The 1,595-nt window shown below is 54.7% G+C and overlaps 1 protein-coding gene across 1 annotated transcript in view; it reads right to left on the reverse strand.

The window, feature by feature from the left end:
• LOC103907867 (extracellular serine/threonine protein kinase FAM20C) overlaps positions 1-1,595 on the reverse strand; it is a 10,304-nt gene extending 8,709 nt beyond the window's left edge. The window contains 2 exon segments of the mRNA XM_009290106.2: positions 1,116-1,339; positions 1,341-1,595. Coding sequence (XP_009288381.2) covers positions 1,116-1,339; positions 1,341-1,595 — 479 coding nt within the window.

A 1,595-nucleotide genomic window follows, 5' to 3' on the forward strand; every position in this document is an offset into this window, starting at 1 on the left:
AGACACCCCCCCCCCCCCCCCCGAGCTCACTGGGGACACACACATGTCTGTAAAAACAGGGGGGAGGAGCAGGGGCTTCCCAGCCATCGCCAGCACCGGCCTGAACTCCCACCCTCAACGTCCAGTTCCCTTGGACGGGTTTATCGCACACCCCTGGTTTCCCCAGGGGGATGAGTCTGGGTTAGCACTATCCCTGTTTCTGTGCCTCCTGCAAATTTTGCTGGCATTCAAGGGGGGGTCCTGGGAGTATCTGTCCCCCCCTCCCCCCCACCATACCAGCACCCACTGGCACTACAATGGGAAAGTCCGGCCCACTGCATCTATAACCCAAATCCATGTCTCTCTCTCTAGGAAAATGCAGGCTGTGTCACGACTTCATCAAACCAGACCCATCTCCCATGGTTATCCATAGGCGAGGTGGTCCTCAGAGACAAGGCAAATGCCCATTTGTGGAAACCAGCTCTTAAACCAGCTTTTATTCACTCCCAATTTTAGCAGCCACCACGTTTGGAAGGTGTGCTTTCCGTAAGGAAGCTGCTACGTGTTATCGACGTTAAAGCTTTTAATATCTTCCCTCCTAATTAGAGGTTAGTAGTCCAGTGGTAAAAATAGGCAGCCGGCAGTGGTGAGCTCACCATACGGCCGAGTCTAAAGAGGTCAGGCGATGTCCTGCGAAATGCAGGATGGGGATGGTCTCATGGTTAGAGGTAACCTACATTGCAGGCTTTGCATCTCCAATGTGTTGGGAGAGGGGGATAAAACTGGTTAGAAATCTGGAGTGGGGACTTCCTCATATATATAGATAGAGACCAAAGGCTAGTCTGCATGGGGGAAAGAAAGGAGACGAGGAGATCACCTAAAAGATACCTTACGTAATACTATGAATAATTCAAGAGTCTCCTTTGGCTTCACCATGTGCTACAGGCTCCCGGGTAGCAGCCCAGAAATTCAGGTCTAAGAGAGGATTTGAGGCACAAGAACAGTGCACTCGGCAATTGGGGCCCCTCCGGGGTAGGATGCTGATCTATGCAGGGAAACGTGTTTGATCCCTGCCGCTTGCCCCCTCAAACCCACGTATCCCCCAAAAGCAAGCCAGGGCTGGGCTCGCTCCTCACCATTCATCACTCCCGCTGCTGCGCAGGCTGAACTTCTCCATGGGGTTGACGACAAACAGCTTGTCTTTCTTTGTCACCTCCGGGATTGGGATGTTGTAAAGAGGATGCTCGAAGAGCGCCGCCAGCTTTGATCCCTCGGTCCGCCCCACATTCCCCTCTCCGCGCTGGTGCCGGACCCCTGGCTCTCCAGCCCTTGTGTTCGGCCCTGCTCCCTGCGGCTGGGAGGCTTTTCTCCAAAGAGCCGTTGCTGCCGCTGAAATCCTGAAGGATTCGCAGGCTCAGCTTTTTGGGGCCAGCCAGCACGGGGCTGCCTGATGGGACATGCGAGGCTTTTGGTGCTTTCGCATTGCAGCCGCAGGGCCTGTGGGCTGTGGGGAGAGCCAAATCCATCGCCAGGTGCACCAGGAGGGCCAAGAGCAGGAGAAAGAGGAGGCTGACTTTAAATTTCCTTTGGAAAAGCGTTTGCAGACGGTGCCGCAT

Source organism: Aptenodytes forsteri, unplaced genomic scaffold (genome assembly GCF_000699145.1).
Source record: "Aptenodytes forsteri isolate BGI_AS27 unplaced genomic scaffold, ASM69914v1 Scaffold284, whole genome shotgun sequence".
Classification (NCBI taxonomy): Eukaryota; Metazoa; Chordata; class Aves; order Sphenisciformes; family Spheniscidae; genus Aptenodytes; species Aptenodytes forsteri.